Raw genomic sequence first — 22,821 nt, forward strand, 5'->3', positions numbered from 1 at the left:
TGTAAACACAAACGTTTATTTTGGATGTGATTAATCTTAATTTAATCGTAATTAATTGATTTGACGTACTGTATTAAATCTTATATTATTAAATGGTTTCCAATCTGATTAGAGTTTATCGAATCCAAGAAGTAGGGTCTAATTTGGACTATAACCAGACTACACTTCTTTTAGCTACACACCTCCATTGTGTATTAGGAGCAAGGATGGTGATGGGAAACCTGGGGTGATGAGGATATGAGTGGAGGCGGCTCTTCCATCACAGTAAGCCCCTGTCTTTGCTTTTCCTTGTCCTTTGGGGCTTCAGAATCAATGGTTTTCTCTTCTTAAGGTTGCCGTGGATTGAACCCCTAACCGTGCCATGATTCACAACGTCACCTTGATGATTCAGCCTCTCCCTCTCACTGTAATGATGTGCCACGCTTTGCCCTGTGTAAAGATATATGACTTGTATAAACTGTGTTCTCTAAGGGCTGCTTGGAACTCAGGACTAGAGTAATTGTTAGCAGAGTGGTAGCAATAAATCAAAAGCCATCTCCTTTTTTTCCCTTGTTATCCTCTGATATACCACAGTATGACTATGGAGAACATGGAATATTGCTAGAATTTGCTTGCTTCTATCCTCGTGTACCTAAGGATGTGAGCTCTGAGTTGAGTGGGGAAAGCTCGTTTCAAAGTTTGCAATAGGAAGTGTGATCGATTCGCTCTTTCCTCCACAGTCGGCTGGCAACGCTGACAGCTCTGGTGGCAGAATGAGCCTGCTAATGTCCTAATTGAGCTGAGTGCTCAGGGTTAGAACAGCATCAGCTCCGGGCACCGAAACCACACAATTCACAGGAACTAATGACGTGGTGAATCATGATTTATTATTTCAAACAACCCAGATGATCCTCTACACATTTTGCTTTTCTTTTAGAAATATAATTGAATGACAAATTTATGCATATGTGACTTGTGTCACAATGAACGTATTTACGAATTAAGTTAAAAAAAAAAACACCACAATGTCTTAATTACCATTGGGGAAACTTGAGATATTCTTTGATCCGTGGTTGATGGTACTTAATAAGTTGGAACTGCCTAAAGCAAGAATTACTATTGCTCATAGTGTTATTGATTTGATCTATGCATACATTGGGTGTGTGTGTGTGTGTGTGTGTGTGTGTTTCTCCTTGATAATTGTTTATGTATATATTATATACGGTACATATTTTTTATTTTGTCAACCTGAATTAATTTTGAAATAATTCTATGATTAAAGATTGTTTTATTTTTATAATATAATATAATTTTGTATTATATGATATTATGTAATAAACAGAAATAAGCAGAATATAAAAACAAAACTCTTTATCATATAAATTCAGAATTAATAAAAATAAATTATTTGTTATAGGTTATATACAATACAGTACATAAATTTTTCTTTTTTGACAGATTTCTGTTTTTATACTTTATAAAATAGAATAACAATATATAATATACAAACACAATGGATTATATAAACCTGTAAGACCTTTGTTCATCTTCGGAACACAAATTAAAATATTTTGGTCAAATTTGAGAGCTTTTTGACCCTGCAGACAGTAACTGAGCTATCATGTTCAGGGTGAGTAAATAATGACGGAATTTTAATTTTTGGGTGAACTATCTATTTAAATTTGCCCCAGAAATTGATTTTTATGACTAAAATCAGAGCGCCAACCTCCCGCTCTTTCTCGTGAAGCCAACAAGGAAGTGACTGAAACTGTAATTCATTGACTGGCCGCTTTAGGCTGGCTTCTGGCTGAAAAATGTTAAAATGCCCAACTTTACAGCAGAAAAAAAACATGTTTACAGCCTGGTGCAAAAAATTATTTTGGTCTATATAGCTGATTTTACCCTTCATGACAACTGTGAGGGGGATGAATTTTTTTATGACTCATCTGTTTAAATTATATTAAGACTTAAAGTTCTGTGACGTCACCTGAAGTCTGCTGAATAGCGGTTTTGAAGCCTAAAGTTGGCTTTAATAGTCCTGGATTGTCTTGTCAAAAGGAAAGATGCATTGAGTGCCTCCAGGCTCGACTATTATTTACTTCCTGGTCCATTTGTAAACACTCCTTCTACACCTCTAATGTCGTCTTTCTCTCAACTTCTCTCCTCAGATCCATAACGCTGACAAACCTCCCTCTGAGACTCAACTGGGTGAGTATCCAAGCGGCTTCTGTTTCCTTTCACATCCTGCAAAAGTCAACAGGATTGTGAGGAGCTTTCGAAAGGTACCAAAATCCCACTGAATTAAAAAGTCGTATTTTAGTACTATTCCAGTCAGGTAAGCCCGTGTTCTTATCATATTTCATTTTATGTTTCTTCTCCACCAACTGCAAATATCACTGATGCCTCATCTAAAGAGAAAATGATGAGGTTTATTTTAGATGGCTTTAGCCGGCGCCACTCTCCATGCAGCAGGATTAGATTTTAGGGCACAGCTAATTGATTTGGGTCAACGTTTGCAGTGCGCTGTACGTGTGTTTGATATTTCAGTGTAGCGAGGCGAATGAGGGCAATCCGGTATGATGTAGCCACGAATGAACAGATCGTAGGGGATTATTACAATACTCATAATTCTGCCTAAAGTTGACAAAGGTGTGAAACAATTCGAATGAAACGAATGACCTCTTTATCCCTAGTAACCATTACAGCTAAATTGATTCTGGTGTTTTGCTTTTCTTTTGTCTTTAACTGGACTAAGTGCTCTCAGCATACTAATTACTCTAAAGTGTGCAAAGGTCAATTATAATTTGCTGTGGCTTCATAACAAAGGAAATCTCAGTGGATGAGGCGGGAGAAGGAAGAGAGAAACGATCAGGACATGTTAAAGATGAGATTAGATCAACAGTTTGAGTATAAACTGATGCACGGATTTGAAATTATGATTTATAAAAAGCAGAAGAGAGTTAAACTGTCTGTTTTAAATGATCCGTTGTCTGACTCAAAACTAGGCAAGTATGACAATTAAAGCTGCGGTAGGGAACTTTTGACGCTCTAGCAGTTAATAAACAGAAATGCTTGCGTCTTGCGGAAGAACATCGTAGCTGGAACTACTTCTCTCTGTTTATGTCTGTGAAGAATCACAAAGGTACTGGATTACTTCGCCGCGGTACCCCGAAGCAATCTAAAATAGTCCGAATATAAACACTTATTATAGGTGCACCCTAGTGATTCAGGACAAGCTAAAAACACGGTTTGGAAAATGGATTCATGGTGTACTCGCTTATTATATACATTTTTCTACATTTTGAACACAAACAAAGTTACGGGCCGCAGCTCTGATTGGTTATTTTTTACCGGGAGCGATGGAGTTTCTGCAAATTGCAATAGGACAACTGGGAGGAGCCAGAGGAACTTGATTTTTTCACAGATTATCTGTCTCATATTCTACTGTCAGGACATAATGACAGGTTTAATAAATATGTAAAAAATATTTTTTTTACAAAAGTTCCCTACAGCACCTTTAATCAAGTTCATAAAGTGGATTTGGAGTCTGTCGAAAAGTAATGACTTCTATACATCAAACATTTGAAGGAGGTCTGAATTGCAAAGATGGTTTTATAATTTCACTGAAGTCTCATTTTCAAAAAGGTACTTTTTGAAAATCTTATGTCTCAGCCAGTAGTATGTTTAAGAAAACTCAGAGCTTCTTCTTGCACCAAGCATGTGACACAAAACAATAACCTTTATGGTTTTGAAGTTCTTTTCTTTTTCTCATTTGTCTCCCAGAAGTGGTTAGTTGCTTGAAGCGCTTTAGGCGTATATGTCAGGGAGGCATTCGTTCGAGCTTTGTGTTCTCATGTAATGCTCTCTACAAATATAGCGAAAAGTCAAGCGCACTAGCATAATCTGTAAAATTATTTCTGGATATTGTCTGCGCAGCTAAAAATATTTTAGACCAGAGTCAACCTCATATCGGAATATTGAAAAGTAGCTTGAAATGCATCATTCCTCCCAGAAGAAGCAAGAGTGTGCTTGATCTCAGCTATTGTTTTTGAGAAGGGTTTGAAGGCCTGCATGAACTCGCTCGCCGTCGAAACGAGACCCAGCAAAGCAAGCCAATCATGCTTCCCGAGTCACCCATCACTCCAGAGCTGTAGTGCCCGATGCCTCTTCATCCCTGTGCATAACAGTCACTTCACACAGTTACGGTTGCCATGGCAGTGACTTCATATCGGCCCTGTCTTATCTTTTAGAAAGTCAAGAGCCCTTTTTTAAACCTAATGAAGCGTGAAGAAGAGTTGGATGGAGTGGTTTGGAAATTATGGGTTATTTGAACATGTGGAAAGGGATAAAAGCATGCATTTTTTTTGTTTAGTGACGCGTCAAACTGTAAAATTGTAAAGTGATGTTCTGAGGTGTCCTTGAGAATGTTTATGTATCTGATTGAATTTAAATTTGGGTGAACACTTTTTTTTTTTCCACACCATTGAAAGTCTTCTCAAAACTTTTATATGGTGCCTCGGGGAGGGTAAGATAACAGTTCCTCCGGGTTTTATTTTCAAGACGGAGATTTTTCAGGGGGTTTTGAAATCAGGCTTTAATGATGTCGGTTTGACTGCAGTCCCTCTGAATCTGAAAAAAAGAAAAGGATATTCTCAAAATCACAGACTTATATCTAATAATGATGGATTAAAGGAATAGTCTACCCAGTCATTAATTATTTTTGTCATTATTTGCTCGCATTGCTTTATCTAAAACCTGTATGATATTATTTATTCTATAGAATGGAAAACAATGTTTTCCAGAATGTCCAAGCTCAAATAAATAAATAAAGATAAAAAGCACCAGAAGATACAATTAAATAGTTTCCGCTCCCTTTCTCGCTTTGCCTTTTAACATTCCAAACCAACACAGCTTTAGCATTCTAACATCTCTTTGGATCAAGATGGTGCAGCAAGGTGAGTAAATGATGACCAAATAGTTTTATGTGAACTATTCCTCTAATAAATTACTAGTTGACAAACACCAAGTTTGTTTCAAGTCTAGAACGAAGATTTTCAAAAGCTTGTTTTCTCTAAAAAGAGAGAAACCTTTCCCCTAGCTATCAGTGGCTCATTTTTCAATATTATTATATCAGGTGTGTCTGATGTCCCTCTTCACCATGGTACCTCTCTGGAACATCTCCTTTTGGATGAATTGCATGAAAACAAGCTTTTGTAGATACAAGCCAACATGTAATGCTGAATTACCCCAGCTTTACTTCTGCTTTATTCAGTTTTGATGGCACTTTAGATGGTTTCATAACACAACACCGTGTTTGTGTTGGCATCTGTGATTTCTAATGTGATTAAATCTATAATTATATATAAGACCCAAGTCTTGTTCATACTACAGGGATAAGGGATGTCAGATTTATTACTTGCCTGTGTGCCAAGTTATTAGGAGTCTTTGCAATTTGTGCCTTGGTTATGACTGATATTATGCTGTCTGAAGGCATCCAGTGCACTTCAAATCCTGTAGTTCAGTTGAATAATTGGTTTGCTATGATGTATGGGGAGATTGGGGTAAGATGTGTCAGTGGATGAGCTGTGTCACCACTTTAATCTAGCAAAGTGCATTTGTCCGTCTGTCCATTTTTATCTCTCTCAATCTATCTTTCTCTAACTCTCTTTCTTTAACTCTCTTTCTCAAACTGTCTACCCATTCATCAGAGCTGCGCAATTAATCATTAAGAGATCACAATCTTGATTCAAATCTAAAGGACAGCAATTCGTCTGCGTCTATTAAACCTTTGACAAAGTCATACCGTAACATTCAAGTCTGGTTCGCACTGCCTCGGACACAGAGAGAGCTGTTATCATGTTTAGTCTTTTCAACTACACAGTCTTACAATCATTTTTATTATCACAGAAGTACTGCGATAAAGGTTTATAGTTCGGATATGAACACTGATGTCTATAGTAGTAATCAAAATAGAGCAAATCACCTTTTGAAAGTAACTGGCTTTTCAAATAACATTTCAGTGTCAGTTGCATTGTGACTGTTAAAAAAAAATATGTATTTGCCATTGAATTATTCATTCAAAAGATTTGTTCAGAAACACTGATTCATCCAGTAATGAAAAAAATGACGCATTCATGAGTGAGTCATTCATTTAAATTAATTCAGCACTTTTAAATGGACAGGAGAAAATAATATTTTGTCAGCTTGTTAGCTTCTAGTAAATTACGTTATTTTGTTTAGTTCAGAATCATGATCTCTATTTGAAACAAAACAAAGAAAACATAAAACATCTCAACCCTCTCTCTAACTTTCTCTTTCTCTAATTAACTAAATAAATTAACTCTCTCTCAAACTAATTAACTGTCCCTCTCTCTATACTGATTAACTATCTAACTAACTGTCTCAAATTATCACTAATTCTTCATTTATCTAACCCACTCTCAAATTATTACTAACTCAATTATCACTGAATAACTAACCAGACAACTCTCTAATCATCCAACTGTATATCTTGAAAAATTATTTCTCTATGTCACTCTCTCTAACCTCTCACAAAGTAACTATCTCTCTCTCAAATTATCTCTAACTATATAATTTTTCAAATTATCTCTTTTTCTCTCTTTAACTGTAGCATGCCGCAGATTTAATCGTTTTGGTGACATCATGAGACAGAAAAAGAAGCTCAGCCACTTCACGTCTCCCTTCCTCCTCATCCCACAGTTTTTCTTATGTCTCTCTGAACTCAAGTGACCTGCTTTCTTTTCTGGGATCTGCTCGGAAAAGCTGATGGTGTTGCCTCTCCTGAATAGCTCTCATCACTGCTTGTCGCCTAGTTATGCGAAAACCCGGATACGTTCTGAGCAATTAAAGTGCTTTTTAAAAAGTGACGGAGATCATGTTTACTCAATCCACTTCCTTGGAGCGGCGCATAGTTTAAGACCTGATAATGAGGCTCACGGATTTGGAATCTTTTAAAGTGGAGCTGCCTTCAGGCGCTGAATTATTGATGCAAAGTAGGAGGTTTAAAACTGCCTTCAACGTTCATTAGTCTTTGGGTGAGATGTGTACAGGGACAGAGGCTGCAGCTTTATAATGAGCATGATTAAACCATCTCGGGCTCCCTTGCCTAAGTTCAGGTGTTTGAGTCCAGGAGGTTTTGTGATGTCCAACCCTTGCTGAGAATCATAATGAGTGTTATTCTTTTTCCTGTTCTGCCAAAAAAGTGTGCCTCTCTCTGCTTCCCACACACACACACTTTTTGTCTCATTTTCTAACTAACACGTTTCCTCGCTCTTTTTAAAAAAGAAAAAAAGGTTTTGTACATCACTAACCTTTCCATCAGTGAGTTAAAAATATATTGAACCATCGAAAAGTTTATATATATATATATATATATATATCTATATCAGTAACAAATATCAGTATTATATAGGATAATTAAAATATATTAAACAAATAGGTTAAATCAACTAGTCAGCCACTACAGTTTGGGTCAGTAAAATAAATATTTTAAAGATATTAATACTTTTATTTAGAAAGAATATTTATATATATATATATATATATATATATATATATATAAAATAAATAAATATATATATATATATATATATATATATATATATATATATATATATATATATATATATATATATATTTATTTATTTATTTATTTATTTATTTTGTGGCAGTACATCTGATTCATCCAAAAATTATTGGAAAAAATATTAAGCAGATCAGCAATAATAATAATAAATGTTACTTGATCACAAAATCATCATATTAGAATGATTTCTGAAGGATCATGTGACACTGGAGTAATGATGCTGAAAATTCTGCTTTAACATCAAATAAATGTAACATTAATATTATGATAATATTTACGGTAATACACTATATTGCTGTTTTTACAATAATTTTGATCAAATTGAATGCATCCTCTTTTGGGCTTGGCCATTTACTTACATGACAACAGCGTTTGGGATCCTAAAATAGCAAACACTTAAAAGCTTTTTTAAATTGTTTGTAAACTATGAAAACATGAATTTGTGATGCATGCATATTACACTTATATAGGAATGCGTATGTGCACAAGTGCATAGTATTTTATTAAATTATTTTTTTTACAGTGCTTCCTTAAGATTGATTAGTTAAATAGTCGTTCAGGTAACCCACCGACCATTTGTTTTAAATTCATATTTAATCATAATTCATATAATTCCACTGGAAAGCTTTTATTCTTAAATCTAAGATTGGTGTATATTGCGTTTTTGCATTGATGCCCTCCTGTAGCACCCGAGGGGGCCTTAAACCTGACGGGTTATTTTCTTCTCCAGCTGATATAGCTGGGCTTTTTTTGGATTGAATACTCAAGTTAGCTTTTCTTAGCTTCCTCTTTCATTCCACCTCTCCCGTCTTATCTCTCTTTTTTAATCTTTTTCTTCCCCATCATCCTTTGATAGCTTTCATTCACTCCCTTTCCCTCTCTAGCTTTGACTCTTTTTCTTTGAACAACATATTACCCCGGTGAGTCGAAAGGGATTGGGCAGCTTTGCATACAAACTTGGATCACTCCAAATCGTTCCATCTACAGCAGCACAATGATCTGAGTCACTGGAGCACAGCCAGTTCTACACTGAAACAATCAGCTCTGGGCCAGGATGCCCAACGCCACCGCTCGTGGAAATGAGCCATCGACAGCCTTTCTTGTCTCTCATCACCCGCCACTGAGCGTGCAAAATCCACTCTTGACATTCTCATTGTTCCTCCGTACGGCTTAATGGCCTCTCTTGTGTGGCCCTGTCATTTAGAAAGATGATGTCTGTTATTGTTAAAGCAACACTGAAGTCAGGAGTAGGTGAAAAATTGTGCCGTTATTCTTCACATAGTTTTTTTTGCTTTCCATCTGGTAATCATTGTCATGCGTGATTAACTTGATTGACGGAACAAACTCTCGCTTCGTTTTTTTTTCTTCTTTTGGGCTTTTTGCCCCCAGTTATTCCAATTATCATTGTTGGTAGACTGCTGCTTATTTGTACATTTGCCAAGTCTCAGAGGAATAGTTCATTCAAAAATGAACGTTTTGGCATTACTCACTCTCATGTTGTTCCAAATCTGCATGACTTTCTTTCTTCTGTGGAGGAAAATGAATTAACAAGACTGGCTGCTGGTTGCTCTTTTACTTTTAATGGCAAGACAGTTACAGAAAAGCTTCACAAAAATATGTAAATGCACTATAAATGTATAATACATTTAGTCGATATGACACGTGCTATTCCAATTCCTCTGAAACCATGCATTAACTTTTAAGTTAATTTACATTTTAATTTTACTTATAAAAGTTATAGTTATATACAAATCTTTCTGAATGATTCAACTGAATAATTGAAATCTGACTCAAAAGAATGATTCATTCACAAACTGAACATTACTGCGACAAAGTGAACTAGGGAAGGTGTCAAGATTTTAAATGAATAACGTTTAGGACTTTTGGAACTTTAGGACTTTTCTATTCAGTGGCTTCAACCCATTTTGATACTAATTCGGTGTGTTTTTATCCTTACCGAAGCTTAAAAACTTCACTATCCATTCATTGTAAATACTTATAAAGAGTGACTGGTATATTTTCCTATTTACTTTCCCCACAAAAGTCTGTCATACAGGTTTGGAACAGCATAAGGTTGAGTAAATAATATAAAAAAAAATTCTTTTTTGCCTGAACTATTTCTTTAAGGGCACTGGATCGGGTTTTCTGCACCCGTTGTGCTGACGTTCAGAGATTTGACAAACCTCCAGCGGGGGCACAAGGTGACTGTCCTTTACGCTTCCCACCACCACCTCAGGCAATGCAAACTGTCAGCAGGAGTTGGTGCCAGGTGGATACAGAATTCTACCACACACACACACACACACACACACCCCACGAACGCACACATCAGTTTCTTTGAATTCGATCCGGCATGAGCAGTGCTATGCTTTTATTGTCTAAATCTGTCTCCATAACCTTCTGACTGATTTAAGACTCATTGGGTCTGCATGACTCCAACTGATGTCATAAATGTCTTGTCTCTGGACTTTCTGAGTGAAGTCCATAAAAGAAGAGATAAACTTGAAATGGTGGCTACTGCCACTGGCTACAAGTTGCATGTTTGTGTTCCCTACTGTTGTGCCCTGTAACATCACCTCTAATTACTGTACTTCAGTGCTGAAGATCTGTGTGATGTTTTAGCCTTTTTCACTCTTCAGTGCCTGCCATATGTCTTCACTTTCCAGTCTTGCAGAATTTTGCTCTTCAGTTTGAGACTGTATGAATGCACAATAAAGATTTGAGCTTTTTTAGCTGATCCAAGCACAGTGTGTGGTGGAAGTCTTGGTTGCCTCTGGGTTGGTAGTGCGCAATGTTTTTAAATGTCCCCAATTTCTTTGTCTACAAAGATTATGCCACCAACTGTTCAACGGTCTTGTGTAAAAATGACTTATTTTTTTATGTTGTTGCATTTTGGATCTTCAGAGGTAAAATTGGCATGTGGAGTCAATGAAATATTACAGTCTGCATTGAGATTTATTCCTCAGTAATCAGTCTTTTTTTGTCAATAATCTGTTTTCAGTCTCAGATTTTATTCACAGACTTGTGCTACCTGATTCACCAGCCTCTGGGGATAAATGTGCTATTTTCTCTTCAACTTTTTGTCTCATTCGCTTCCTCCTTTTCTGTCACCTCTATTTCCCTCTTTCTATTATAATACATAAGCAAACAAGATCATGTCTGACTTTGTTCTGGTTTGCTGTAGAAATAATTAGACTTTCTGCCGTCATGTGGTTCAATCTTGTTGTGTCACTGGGGGAAAGAATCTGATTGGTTCCTGAGTGGATGCAATACCATCTATGGTGGTTCATTTTTAGTGGGCTGCCACACTCGCATTTATCAGAAGCCTCCTCCTAGTTTTAAAATCTTGGCTTTTTGTTCGTTAGCATACTGGAAAAAGTAAATCATGTTGTGTTAGATAAATAGATAAATAAATAAATAAAAGATTGGCAGCTGTGGTTGTCAAATCCTTGCTGTAAAAACATGGTGACAGTGTTTCTAGCAGGTTTTTTTTTTCTTTTGTATCCACAGTACGTATATCAGTAAACCAAATATACAAACTTTTTTGAACTACTCGCATCTATGGTTGTTTTAGTATTATTTATATACTATTGTATTATAATTATTATTATTATTATTAGTTTTTATTATTTATTTATTTTTTCTTCTTTTAATCTGAGTTTTAGTAATTTCATGTGCTTTTAAATTATTTTTATTTTACTTTTAGTTTGTCATTTTAGTATTTCAACAAATTTATTTTCATTTAGTTGCAAAGGCAAGATTTCTCATTTTCATTTTTCAAGTTAAAAGCTTTCATCTAATTTTTAAACGTTATATAAAGTTATTAGAATTAATTTTTAGAAGCCAGGACATTCTCATTCTACAGAACCTTTGATAATATAAAAATCTGTGTGCAAGATTAGTTGTTTTTTTATTTTTTTTATGGAAGCTAAAAATTTAAGATTTCGAAGATATATTTTTGCCTCTAATAAATATATTTGATATCACACAGAGGATTCTGAGATCGTTGTTTAATTTACTGAGTCTTGTTCTTTTTTACTTAATGGTGATTTGTATGTTATTCTTCCAAAAGTATTTGCAGCATTTCACAGAACAGTTACATTTATTTTGTTCTGTTAAATATAATTTTCTGTGAATGCAGTGAAGTTGCTAGTTGTTGCATTTTTACTTTATTGTTCCCTTTAAATTATAATTTTTTTTTTATTACATCTTATTAGGTACTTCTGTTTGTGTAAATTGAGACCCCTTGAAAGTGAACAGTGGCCCCTGGAGAATGTGATGGGGGGGGGGGGGGGAGCAAGCACGTAGAGCACACCGCTCTGAAGGTGATACTTTATATGGGGAAAACAATTCAGGTGACTGAAGCTCAATTCTCCAGCGTCTCATTCAGTACATCTCCCTTATCCAGAAGATTCAGTCCCTTTATCTTTGGAGTCACCCTTCCAGTAGAATACAGACTGAACAGTGAGATAGAGAAACATGAAGAGGGATATGCTTCGAAGCCCTGTAATCAAACAATACCTCACCAAATAAATCATTAAAACTCCCCTACTAGGTTCTCTTCACACCAGCCACATCTGTCTCCTCTCCAAGTCATAGTTTGATTGGCCTTCACATCCAAAAAGTAAGCTTCACAGAGACTTCAAAGAACAATCGTCTGCATTTCCACCATCTGGGGTGAAAAAAAAAAGTGCAATAATTCAATACAATTCCTAATTTCTTAATTCGCTCCATGGCACATTGTCCTCATCCACAAATTTGGTATGTGCAAAGTTGAATGTCCGGGCTTAGAGAGAGCAAGACTGATGTAAGGTCAGAATGAAAGACAAAATGTCAAGACTTCTCCTTTTTCTGTCCCTCTGCAGTTCCGTTGTTTAATGATTAATCGAAACCCCATCAGTGTGGAGGCCTCACCAGTTAAATTCAGCTTTAATTAGTTTCTTTTTTTACACACTGCTCTGTGCTTTCATTCTGACTTCACACAGGCATAGAGACACAATGGGAGATTGGCAAGTGCCTTATCATTGATGCTCGCCGGCACTGGATAACCGTTATTATTGTGGCACCCCATAATGCCAGGAGAGGAAGATTGTGAAAATGTTCCTCAGGCACACCTGTGAAATGCCTGTCAGAAACAGATTTGACACACATAATAACTCTGTTCCAAAACTTTGTAAGCTGCCTACATTTTTGACCCCAGACACTTTATTTTACCTGTCAGTCTTGAGTAATTATTTATTCACAAATATCATGTGCTTTGATTGATTTTTGACCATCATGTTATAGATAAAACCATGTTATCTCTTTTTGTTTTAAGTTGACTCTTGTACCTGACATTGTAATTAGACAAATAATAGAGGGTTGTTTTGTGACCAAAATGTTTGCCGTTTAGTAAAAATAGGTTTTTTGTCCCTCATTTGCTTTTTTGATGTCTTGTTTTCATGTTCTTTGCCTATTAGGCCTATTGTGGCTTAAACACCTAGACGTTTTAGGGTTTTTTTTATGCATGGTGAATTTTTGTGATTTTATAACTGAAATAATTTTTTTATTTTTTTTTTGTTTGTAATTCATTGCAACAAGATCAGTGAAAATTATTTTAGAGAAAAAAAAAAAAAATTTCAATATACATTTTTGATTCCTTCACTTCTAAATAAAAAAATGCAGTTTTAAACTGTTTTTGCATGCCCAGTGTTTTTTGTGTGTGTTGGAGAATTATATTGTTAACAGTAAACTTTTACCAAAATGTTACATATGTAGATTGTTAAATTACTAATAATTTTAATACTAACGAGGTTCCATGACTGCATTCTGCCTCAAGGTTTATTTGTTGATTATTTAGATCCCCATTAGCTACTTCTGTAAGCAGTAGCTATTCTTCCTAGGTTCTTAAAATTTTTTACCAGAATATTAACATCAAAGCAGTACAACTAGGAAAAATACAGAAGTGCACACAACATCTTCATACACAAACAACACAGCATAACACATAAACACTAAACATAACAATTACAACATAAGCTCTTCCAAATACAAAATATCACCACTCTTATAGAATAGTTTAGTAAATATATAATACTTTAAATTGCCATAGCTCATTATGCAGTCATTGTTAATTACATAATTACAATTACTCCAAAGTAAATAAATACAATCTCAGTCTTTTGGAAAAACTAACATTGTCACTCTCTGAAACCAAAAACACTGGGAGCGAGTTCCATGCCACCATTGCTCTAAAACACGATGTTCTTTGCAGTTGATTTGTTCGACAGACAGGTAACAAGAAACGCCCTTCACTTGATTGACGAGTGGAATGAGTATGAACATCACTGAAGAAAGTCAATCTATTATAAATAATTTCAGGTGCTTTTGTAATAATTATATTTTTTAAGAATTTAATAAGAGAATAATTAATTCTGCTTCTTACGTGAAACCATACTATCTGATTGTGCATGTCCCGGATACTTGTTCTAAAATAACAGTTTAGTACAAGCCTAGAAGCTTTATTTTGTGCAATCTGTAGTCTGTTTAAATTATTCTCTGTAGTTGCAGCCCAAATGATGGAACAATAGTCCAGATGACACAACACTACTGATTCCACCAAAGTTTTCCGTATGCGAATCAGTATGCATTTCCTGCAATGATGAAGAACAGCCATACTCCTGCCCATTTTATTCAATATTAGTTTTATCTGAGCATTCCAAGTCAACCTGCTGTCCACAATCACGCCAAGCAATTTGGTCTCGGCCACTTGTTCGATGATCAAACCACCAACTGATAAGTTCAAAGCAGGGGAATCTTTTAAAAGATGATTAGATCCCAACATCATACATTTACTCTTCGCAACATTAATAACTAACTTATTTTCTATTTTCCAATTTTCTATCAATTTTAATTAATTGTTTAATACATAATTAAGTCTGGCAGAGTCATAATCAGACACAAAAATAGTCAAGTCATCTGCATATAGGGCAGTAGTGGCACACTGCAAAACAAAAGACAAATCATTACTGAAAATGGAAAATAACAGTGGTCCGAGGCAACTCCCTTGAGGCACCCCACAGTGCAAAAACTTTGTCTCGGAATAACTACCATTAAACAGTACATTAAACTCCCTATTAGTAAGATAACTATAAATCCATTGGATTGCACACTTTTCAAATCCATAACAGCTCAACTTTTTCAATAGTAGATCATAATCAATTAAATCAAATGCTGCACTCAGATCTAACATTACAGTACCAACTAATTTTCTATCATCAATTTCATGCAACCAATCCTCTGTCATCTGAACAAGGCTGTTGTTGTAGAGTGTCATTTCTTATAGGCATGTTGATAAAGGGAATTTAACCCATTTTTTGAGAAATACAAATTTATTTGATCATAAACAATTTTCTCTGTAATTTAACTCAAAATTGGCAGGATACTTATAGGTCTGCTATTTTTCCCAGAGAAATGTACACTTTTGTTTTTAGGAAGAGGCACAATTTGAGCTTTTTTCCAATTAGCAGGAAAAACACATTTTTCTTAACTTAAATTAATAATATAACATATAGGAATAGTTATCACATCAGCAACCATCTTTAATAGCTTGACATCCAGTTCATCAACACCAGCACCACCAGCAACATTTTTGTGACACTTTACTGGTAAGAGATAACAAAATTTTCAGTAGTGTACAGTATATCCTATTAAGCACCGTTCACAACGTTCATGGCTTTCAAATCAACCTTCTGTTTGTCAGCACATTGAGTCGATGTGACCTATTAAAATGACTGGATTTCATCAGTGGAAATTGGCAGAACATTGATAAATAAAATGTTCAGCAATGTCATACGATTTCTCTAACATATGACCTAAGCGGCATATTACATACACTTTTGTTACTATTTGGTTAAATCCAGTGCATTAAATGCACACATATATGTATGTTATAAATACATCTTTGTAAAAGATCTAATCACACATATGTATGCAGTCTCAGACATGTACATAGATACAAACTTTAAAGCAGAGTTAGCACTTTTAAAGGCTTTTAAAAATGGGATTGTGCCGCTTAATACTTAAGGATGCGAACAGGTAGCTTGAATGAACGGTGCAGATTTTTTTTCCTAGACATCTATCCCTGAAGAAGGCAGATCTGTAAGAGTTGGGCACGACGTGGTTTAGTAGGTAAATCCCCTTCCCATCAGAGCCGGCAGATCAATAGCAGCTTTGAGGTGGTGAAGGACAACAGAGATGCAGGCAACAACACTAAATTAAAGCAGCATGACATTACATAACAGATCCTGCCCGTGGCACTTGGCTCTCTTGCCCTTTAGCTTTGCATGGACAAAGAGGGTTCAAGCAAAAGGCTTTCAGTCCATACAAGTATATGAAGTTTCATAAAATAAATTATATATATATATATATATATATATATATATATATATATATATATATACACATAAAACCATTATACGCTATACATTAAACAAGAACAAATAAAAATATGTATTTTTATTACCGTACATTCTGAATTGTGTAATTTTAAGATTGATGTCAGTCACACATAAATATAATAATTGTTTTTATAATGTAAATATATTTTTGCATTATTAATTATTGATATCTAATATACACTATATATTAAAACATACGCTATACATAAAAAAAAACATCAATTATTTGTCAATGTTTGGCGGCTTGACAAATTTATGGTGTTAAAATTGTATTTAGTTATTCTGACTATATCCAGTGAGGTGAGTATAGCAAACAGCCAGTGCTCACTCCTTTGTACAGTGCATTTTGGGAATTTCTAGAATGCAAACATTTCTGTACACTGGAACGTTTCTAGGACAATGGGAGAGCCCTAGAATCGGCTGACTCTGAAGACTGCTCACCACTTAACTAGGGAGCAGATTGAGGCACACAGATTGTTTGCTCACGTCAGCTGTTTTCCACATTCTCACTCTCGTAGGAATAATACGCAGCGATTGCTTTCTTCATACACCTCGTCTTGTTTGTGTTGAAAAATGAGCCTCATTTCTCAGAGCAGTTTAAGAAAATGTCATGAAGAAGAATATTTGATGTCTAATAACCATAATTCATGATATGCAATATTCGCTGTATGGTCACATTTTTGTGCAAATGTTTTAAAGAAATCGAATGAATAGATCCAGAGATCCGTGGCTGGCAGAAAGCCTTTTGAAAGAGCTTGGGGTGGAGCAAACAGAAACAGAGCTCATGATGAAGCGACTGCATGACTTATTTAAGAAGTGACACTTCTCATTGCCGAAAGAGTTTTATTACATGCCAGAGCTTTCCCACTTGGGAGAAGGTATGAAAGCAAAGTTAATTCTCTTCCGCAGCCTGCAGATTTAGAGTCTGTTTTCAGTGTGTGGGGGTTGTAGTGTAATGAAGTGGAATATGAGTGCATCATTTAAAAAAACAAAAAAAACCTGCATTTTGCTGATACAACACACCTGCATCAAGTATTCTTAATACCTCCTATTATGTGTTTTAATGCTGTAGGGATTTATTTGATTAATGTATGTAGACAGATGCCAAATCTCTTGTAACTATGCTTCTAAAAGGAATGTTTTATAACAAAAAAAGTAGAAATTGTGCAGAATGTTCATGTTTTTCAATACAATGAAAGCAAAGATACAGAACTGTCAAGCTCCAAAATAACTAAATAAAATCACCAAAAATATATATATTAAAACTTAAGTGTATCTAAGCACAAATTATCTATCTATCTATCTGTCTGTCTATCTATCTATCTATCTATCTATCTATCTATCTATCTATCTATCTATCTATCTATCTATCTATCTATCTATCTATCTATCTATCTAAATGATTATTTTTATTTTGTTGTAGTCCTAATTATTGTATTTTTCAAATTTTTTTAATGTTTAGACATTCTGTGCTCAAATACAGTGGCGGCACATGTATTAAAGGCGTCATATAACAATGCTAAAAAAGAACATTATTTAGTGTGTTTGGTGTAATGTAATGCATTACATTATCGGAGCAAAGCAAAACGTTCAAGTTATTAGCACTAAGTTTATGACTCTAAGATGATTGGTTGATATACCAGAAGGGAGGCTAGCCTCCCCTGCGAGGTTTCTTTTCTCAACACTCCTCAGCGCTGAAAGAGAACACTCGATGGTGATTGGCTAATTAATTTTTTTGTTTTTTGTTTTACCAACGGAGGCACTCCCCTGTCCTCCCCCTCCAATTCTCTATCACTTAATAGTTGTAATTAGGGGTGCTCCGATCACGATCGGCCGACCGTTAATGCGCAACTCGTCAGTAAAGCCGGTTTTCTAATCAGCGGTTAATTCCATCAGGTGCGTGATTTCACATAGAGCAGCTGTTACTACGCAAAGCCATTGTTAACTGAGAAGATGCGCCAATAAACGCTGAAAATTAACGTGATTTGCGCATCTTCTCTATTAACAACGGCTCTGTGTATTAACAGCTACTCTATGTGAAATCACGCACCTGATGGAATTAACCGCTGATTAGAAAACCGGCTTTACTGACGAGATGCGCATAACGATCGGCCGATCGTGATCGGAGCACCCCTAGTTGTAATTACATCAGCAGATTCGGCACATTTGCGATAGAAAAGTGGCGCTTCCCAACTTCAGTAATGTTATGGTATTACAGCTGTGAAATTACAAACAAAAAAGACACATTCTCAGACAAATAATTGAATTGTGAATTGTATTAACATTAAAACGCCCTTCTTTATTTTCACCTCAACATTTTGGGGAAGCTGCTACCTCCCAAGAAGAGCCACTGCTCAAACATTAAGATGATGTTGCCTGGCTGGTTTGGTGGTAAATATAAAGTTCATGTAAAGGTTACAGTGACTGTGGTGACATTAGATAAATGTCACAGATTGTTCTCAGTTACATCAACATCTCAGCATATTAAATCAGTGTCTTAATTACAGCACTCAGAGGTCTTCAATCGAGTCATTTCCTTCAAACCCCCCCTCATGACTCAATGGCTCTTTTGACACATGTATCTTTGAGGTGGTTGGAGTTCATTCTCTGTTTTTAGAGCTTATTATAAATGGAGCTTTTGTGTATTATTCAAGAGAGCATGCTGTGTGGTTTTGAGTGTTTCATTGTGATATTGTAAGCAGCTATTGTAGATCAAAAAACATACTTCATCTCAAATCCATTCTTTAACTGTTTGGTAACCATGGTGATTTCAGTTCCCATTTGGAGCATTGAACTTGAAAGATCTTAACATGAGACTTATGATAGGAAGTTTCTATAATCCGGCCCCAGAAGCAACTGTACTGACTTGGCCTTAAGCCTACAGAGTTCTGCTTTGTGAAAACTGGATTTTTAGATTGACATCTTGTAATGTATTTGTAAATGCACCACACTAAGCCCTTTCTCTTCCCAGGTCCAAAACCCTCCAAATGTTATCTGTTCAGATAAAAGGATGATTATCTTTAGGGCTTTTTGATTTATTAAAGAGAGATTGCAGATAGAGACAGGAAAACATTGGAGAGAGAGCAGGAATCGGAACATGTTGCAGATTGGACTCAGTTGGCACCAATGCTCAGTGTGCCTTAACCAAGAAACCACAATGCCTGTTTTTATTTCCTCTTGAAATATTGTGCCTTTGATTCCTTTACCTAATATAAAAACATTTTTGCATTGCTAAACCATTTAATTTGGCGAATTTTGTTTCATGTCATTCCTCTTCTTAGATTTTAGAATGAGAACTTCTCGTAGATACACTTGCCATGCGACAAAATCATTCTGACCCAGTGTTACTGTCACGGTTCTCAATGGGAAAACATGTGTGCCCTTCAGTGAGCAAATTAATGGGATGACATGGTGAGTATGTGTTTTGCTCTGTGTTTGTTGTAGACTTGAGAGAAGTGGTGTTTGTCATCCAGAGCCAGAGGAACTCTTTCCATTTGCAGCAGGCAGAGAAACTCAGAAAAGACCTTCTGCTGCAGGCACAAGCTCTTCAAGAGGTATCAAATATTTTTTTTTTTCAGTTTTCACACATTCATTTTTTTCATGAACTTTTGACCATATATCTGGCATGGGTTCCAATAATTAAATCACTTCAACTCGAAAGAAAAATTATTTTCTGCAATTATGCTAAAATCCTGTCCATGACTTTCTGGACCATTACAGCCATCTGTCATGAACCCTATGCCAAGCCAGATGTACATTACCAGTCCAGACTTTGAATACATCTACTTATGCTTTAATATTGCTAATTTACACATTTTAGATTTATAGTGTGGCAGGGATGTCACTAGGATTGGAAGACAGGGGGGGCTTAGCCCCCAGGGTATTTGTAACTTGCATTTGCTAAATCTTTGCACACACATACAAGCATGTGTGTGTTTGTATATTTTTTATTTTTATTAAAAAATAATTATACACAGTGAGAGTACACATACATTTATTATGTAAATACAAACTTGGATGTGATTAATCACGATTATAATCGTCTCAGCCCTAGTTAAAATATAGCTAGCATATATGATAAATATGATATAATTTATTTTAGGCTCTGCATAGTGCCTAGACCTGCCAACAAATGCTTATTGTTAGAAGAAAACAAAACCATCCTTAGACATAGACCATTATTGACCTCAGTCACACCGGCTCCCTCAGAATCAACTGGCCTGCCAATCTCCTCCGGCTACTTCTCTTTCTCTCTGCTAAAATATCTTCGAATATCCATCTCATCTGCTCATTGAATTGAAGGATATATAGCAGATTATATATATATATATATATAAAAATAGAATGAATCATATATTTTTTATATCATTTTTGTTTTATACTTTGATTCATTCTATTAAAAATGATGTTGTACGTAGTCTTACATTTGCATGGATAGGTTTGACTTTCATGAAAGCATTCTCTCTCTAATCTGGCAGCATTTTCATAGCACGCTCCTATTGAATATTCTCATTTTAGAAAAGCCAAGGGCAGATGATAAAGTGACATTTTCAGAAAGTGTAGTAGTAGGATTGACATTCACATGTTAAAAGCTTTATTTCAATGAGATAAACTGTTCGATTCATCCTTAATATTTCACCCTTGATAGTGCTGTTCCATTTATTTCCCAGCATGGAGACTATCATCGGATAGTGAAAATGTAATGCAATCTTTTTTTTTCACCCCCAACACCCTCACCTGGTAGTTTACCATTTTCGTAGACAAACTCTTTCTGACTGCTTGTTCTGAAAAGAGTGCCAAACCGCAATAACCTCAGAGCTCTGCACCGGTTCACTGAGCTGTCACCCTCCGATCCAAACAAAACCAGATTAAGAAGCCGCTCTTATCCTCCACTATATCCTTTCTACTGCCTTTCTTTCATTCTCAGACTCTTCTTTTCTCCTGAACGTCTTAGCCTATTTTTTCAAAGGATAGTGGATTTCTAGTTTCCTCATCAATTATGACTGAGTTGTATTGCAACAAACAAGCTGTTTTGATTTCTTTCATCTTTCCCATCCTTTTATCAGATTAAATGATTTTATCAACACTTTGTGAGTACAAATGTAGTGGAAAAAATACAGTGTAGTTATCTTTCTTAGAATTTCTGTTATTGTGACAGTTGCATTTTTAAAACCACTTGCCCTTAAGCAAACAGCAAATCAATGGATTCTTTTAGTTGTCAAGTCAGATGTGTGCTTGAATGCAATGTCCATCAGTGATGGTTCAGTTATACAAAAACTGAAATGCACTGCCTTTGTCTGTGGTTGAGGACACAAAACAATAATTAGTGATGTAACCAAATTCCAATTCAACTTTGAAGATTGCATAACTAATGTACTTGGCCATGCAAATGCTGGGAAGTGTTTGAGTCAGTTTTATATAACTTTTTATCTTACCCCACCAGTTCTCCTTCAGTTTTTATTTTTATTAAGTTAATATAGTGTCATTTTCTAATAATAAGTAATAAAATCTATTTATGTAATTATATTTTATGCTTTCATTTTAAATAAGAATACATTCAATTATTTTGTATCTTACCTCTACCAGTTCTTCTTTAGTGTTTTATTTGTTTTGTTAAAAAACTAATTTCTTTTTTGCTTATTTAAAATGTATTATTAATATATATATATATATATATATATATATATATATATATATATATATATATATATATATATATATATATATATATATATATATATTATATAGTAAACATTAGGGTATATATTTATACAGTTACATTTATAGTTATTATTTATATGCTATACTTTATTTTGAATAAGTATACATTAATTAGTTTATATAATCATTTTTTTTTATGTAAAATTTATTGTTTTGATATTGATGTTTTACATACATGGAGACTAAAAAAAATATCTAGTTTTGTGTTCCAGAGAAACTCAACAAAAGCAGACTTGTCATTAAGCCGTCCTTTTAAATCATACACTATAGCTTCTATAGATGATTTTGTATGATATTGAATAATGTATAGAACTTCACTGTTCTTCAGGATAAAACTGAGGAACACAAATACAGTGATGTACCTTCAGACCTTTGTAGGAAAATGAAGAAAGCATCTTCAAAACATGAGCTCAACTTTCATGCCACAAGATGTCAGCACTAGTCTGAGACATAAGACAGCTGACTTGTAGAGCTGATACATAATTATAGTTTCAGTAGAGCAATTTGTATCTCTTTAGTTGGACTCATGAGGCATAACATTTATTTGTTAAAGAGAAATGCTCATGCATCATGTTCTCTGTGGATGTGCACATCAGTTCTCCCTCTCTGTTGGTCTCTGAATCTTGACAGTTGCAGTGTTGTCAGTGTGAATTAGACTTGAGCTTTATCACTCTTGCCCTGTGTGTCTGTACAGTGCTGCTGCACATTCCTCACTTGCTCATAATCACACCCCAGTGTGCAGGCAGCCAGCAGTGACTTTTATGTTTTAAAGATTGCAGGATGTTTGTTTCACCACTGGGGGGCAGGAGCAGCAGAACAGTGGGAATGCATGCAGAATTGAACAAATTCAATAAAGCCAACAGTGTAAACACTGAGATATTCATCTTTAAAGCCCTGAGAGGCACAGAAGTCTGTAGACTTAGCATGGCAGCAGCTGGTATGACCTAGACAGTTTCCTTCTGTTAATGTCAGTGTTGAGAGGGAAACATTCCCTGTGGACTTGTCTTCTTCAAGATGTTTGTCATCTTTTTTTCTTTTTTTTGTCCTTGTTGTCAAACTTTCAACCTTTGTTTGATA

General features: G+C 35.2%; 1 protein-coding gene across 2 annotated transcripts in view; it reads left to right on the plus strand.

Annotated features, from left to right (window-relative positions):
* The window catches only part of b3glcta (beta 3-glucosyltransferase a), a 74,451-nt gene that overhangs the window by 24,871 nt on the left and 26,759 nt on the right, over window positions 1–22,821 (plus strand). For both annotated transcript variants that reach the window (XM_052616281.1, XM_052616279.1), the window contains exons 3-4: window positions 2,148–2,187; window positions 19,468–19,577. In XM_052616281.1, the coding sequence (XP_052472241.1) occupies window positions 2,148–2,187; window positions 19,468–19,577 (150 nt within the window). The remainder of the gene's footprint in view (window positions 1–2,147; window positions 2,188–19,467; window positions 19,578–22,821) is intronic.

The sequence above is a fragment of the Carassius gibelio genome, chromosome A15 (assembly GCF_023724105.1).
Source record: "Carassius gibelio isolate Cgi1373 ecotype wild population from Czech Republic chromosome A15, carGib1.2-hapl.c, whole genome shotgun sequence".
Taxonomy (NCBI): domain Eukaryota; kingdom Metazoa; phylum Chordata; class Actinopteri; order Cypriniformes; family Cyprinidae; genus Carassius; species Carassius gibelio.